At 39.2% G+C, this 2,500-nt stretch overlaps 1 protein-coding gene across 1 annotated transcript in view; it reads left to right on the top strand.

Annotated features, from left to right (window-relative positions):
- Positions 1 to 1,058: 1,058 nt before the first annotated feature.
- The window catches only part of LOC308696814 (NLR family CARD domain-containing protein 3-like), a gene marked incomplete at both ends in the record, with an annotated part of 21,097 nt that continues 19,655 nt past the window's right edge, over positions 1,059 to 2,500 (top strand). Inside the window, one exon of the mRNA XM_081375715.1 lies at positions 1,059 to 1,078. Coding sequence (XP_081231841.1) covers positions 1,059 to 1,078 — 20 coding nt within the window. The remainder of the gene's footprint in view (positions 1,079 to 2,500) is intronic.

Below are 2,500 nucleotides of genomic sequence, written 5' to 3'. Positions count from 1 at the left end.
CATGTAATTATGCATAATGTACTGTTATTACTGTGGTAAATACATGTAACACATGTGACAAGGACACTGTCAAATAGAGTGTTACCCGAGTTTCCTAGTTGGAAACATAATAGTAGAAAATCCCTAGTCTGAAATATGCACAATATGCAACAAAATCTTTAACACATTTTTAGTACTATTTGAATAAAGGGTGAATCTGCCTCATCTTCTGTATTACAGTCACTGATCTTCAATCTCGCAGCAGATTAAGACACTTTTAGGAGGATTGCAACTGTAAACGAGGAGACGTATATCAAAAGAAAAGGATTGCACAATGCAAAGCAATTTAAAAAAATACATTTAGATATTAAAGTGTCAGTGTCTTAATTAAACAATTTTATTATAATTGCATTAGATGTGACATCAGTGTAGTCTTAGTTCACAGCACTGAAGTGTCAGTCTTAGCCTTTGCTGAAAGTTGCTTTTTGCTTCTTTATAAACGTCTCCAACTCTTAGAGAAGTCCTACTTTTACCAATAATTATTTGACACAAGTCAAAGCTTAAGACTATTCTTAAGAGCATTTCTGAGAAGGTTTATACATACGGGCCCTGGTGTTTAGGAATTTCCTACTAGGAAACTCGTTTTTACGATAATTCCGATTGCATGTGAAAGATAATTAATCATAATGACATTAGATCAGTTATAACTTTCTCAGGTCTCATTTAAATGAGCAGATAATAAATATCAGTTATTGAGTTAATCCTGATTAAAACAAATATTGTGACTCTTTCAGTAAAGTTGTGATTATGAGCTTTGATGTCAGACGAGCAGAATCCTGATCCTAACCCTAACCCTAACCCTAACTTTTTGAGAGTACAATGCTGGGCCAGGATTATCGAGCCATGATTCAGTGGGATGTGGCTGGGTTTGCTGGCTAGGAATAAGTCTAATCAAGGACTTTGTACTTTTCAATAAAGAGAAGTTAATATGGGGTTATGAATATTGTTAAAAAAAATATATATATATATAAAAAAGTTTTTTTGGGGGGTGAAGCTCGGTCAGAATTCTGGTTCACAAGATGGGATCTGAGTGGGCCAGGTACAGCTAGTGGCTGGATTCTGAAATTGGAAACGTATTAAAATTAAAAATTAGGTTTTTTACAAAAAAAAATTTGTATTTTTTTTGGGGGGGGGGGGGGGGGAGGAGCTCGGTCAGAATTCCGGCTCACAAGATGGGATCTGAGTGGGCTGGATACAGCCAGTGGCTGGATTCTGAAATCAGAAACTTATTAAGGATAAAATTTAAGGGATTCTTGGGAGTACAATGCCTGGCCAGGTTTACTGGGCTAGGACTCTTTGGGGTATGGCTTGGTTCGCTGGTTGGGAGCAAATCTAATCAAAGATTTTGTACTCCTTAATAAAGAAAAGGATGGAATCTGTTATTGACGTAGGTGACTCAGTCTCAACAAAAACATGCGGTGGCCAGTGCATTTCTGCGTCCTTCCTAATTTAAACTGGAAAGCCAGGAGAGCGATCCGGGGGAAGGCGTTGGCCTAAGATAAAAAACCTAACCTCTCCTGAGAGTCATGCTGAAGAACAGTTATGATCAGAAAAACTTTAACGGCCCATAATCACTGAAGAAAAATGTTCCCTTCACATTTAGAGAATATTCAGATATAATGTTTTCATAACTTAATGGGAACATAAGAAAAACATTTATTACATTTTATAAGCTGGGAAACTGACAGAGACCTGAACCTTGAATGGACCTTAAGTGTCCACACATACACACACACACACACACACACACACACAGACACACACACACACAAACTCACACACAAACTCACACACAAACTCACACACACACACACACACACACACACACACACACACACACACACACACACACACACACACACACACAAACTCACACACACACACACACACACACACACACACAAACTCACACACACACACACACACACACACACACACACACACACACACACACACAGACACACACACTCACAGGTTGTAGAAACAGAAGACGTTCTCTGGAAATAGTGACATCTGTGCTTCTGCTGTGCTTAAAGCTAGACTGTGTAATTTTTTAAGTTGATTCGTTACAAAAAACACTTTGTTCTTTAAAAAGTGATATGTGATCATTAATGTGCATTTACTTCCACCAACTAATCAAGTGTTCTCGTAAGCGTAGAATCTGCCATTTAGAATACACACGAGCGAGTCGAACTCAAGTGGCGGCAGCCATGTTGCGCCTCCATCTTGAAAGTACATCAGCCAAAGAGGGACACACCTGGACATTCAAGCTTTGTCTTCCGCGCTTTTACACTAGCCGTTTCTCAATATGCGTTCTTGTCTGTACTTGTGTTCTTGTGGACTTGTGAAACGTCATCAGTTGCTGCCCTAGTACTGTTCCAATTCAAAGTTCACATCTAGCCAAGTCCAGTTCGAATCCCCGGATGTGTTCTTGACCCGCCTCTTTTACCGAGGATGCATC

The sequence above is a fragment of the Scardinius erythrophthalmus genome (assembly GCF_964197995.2).
Source record: "Scardinius erythrophthalmus genome assembly, chromosome: 10".
Classification (NCBI taxonomy): domain Eukaryota; kingdom Metazoa; phylum Chordata; class Actinopteri; order Cypriniformes; family Leuciscidae; genus Scardinius; species Scardinius erythrophthalmus.
This window is presented reverse-complemented; position numbering and strand designations above follow the sequence as displayed.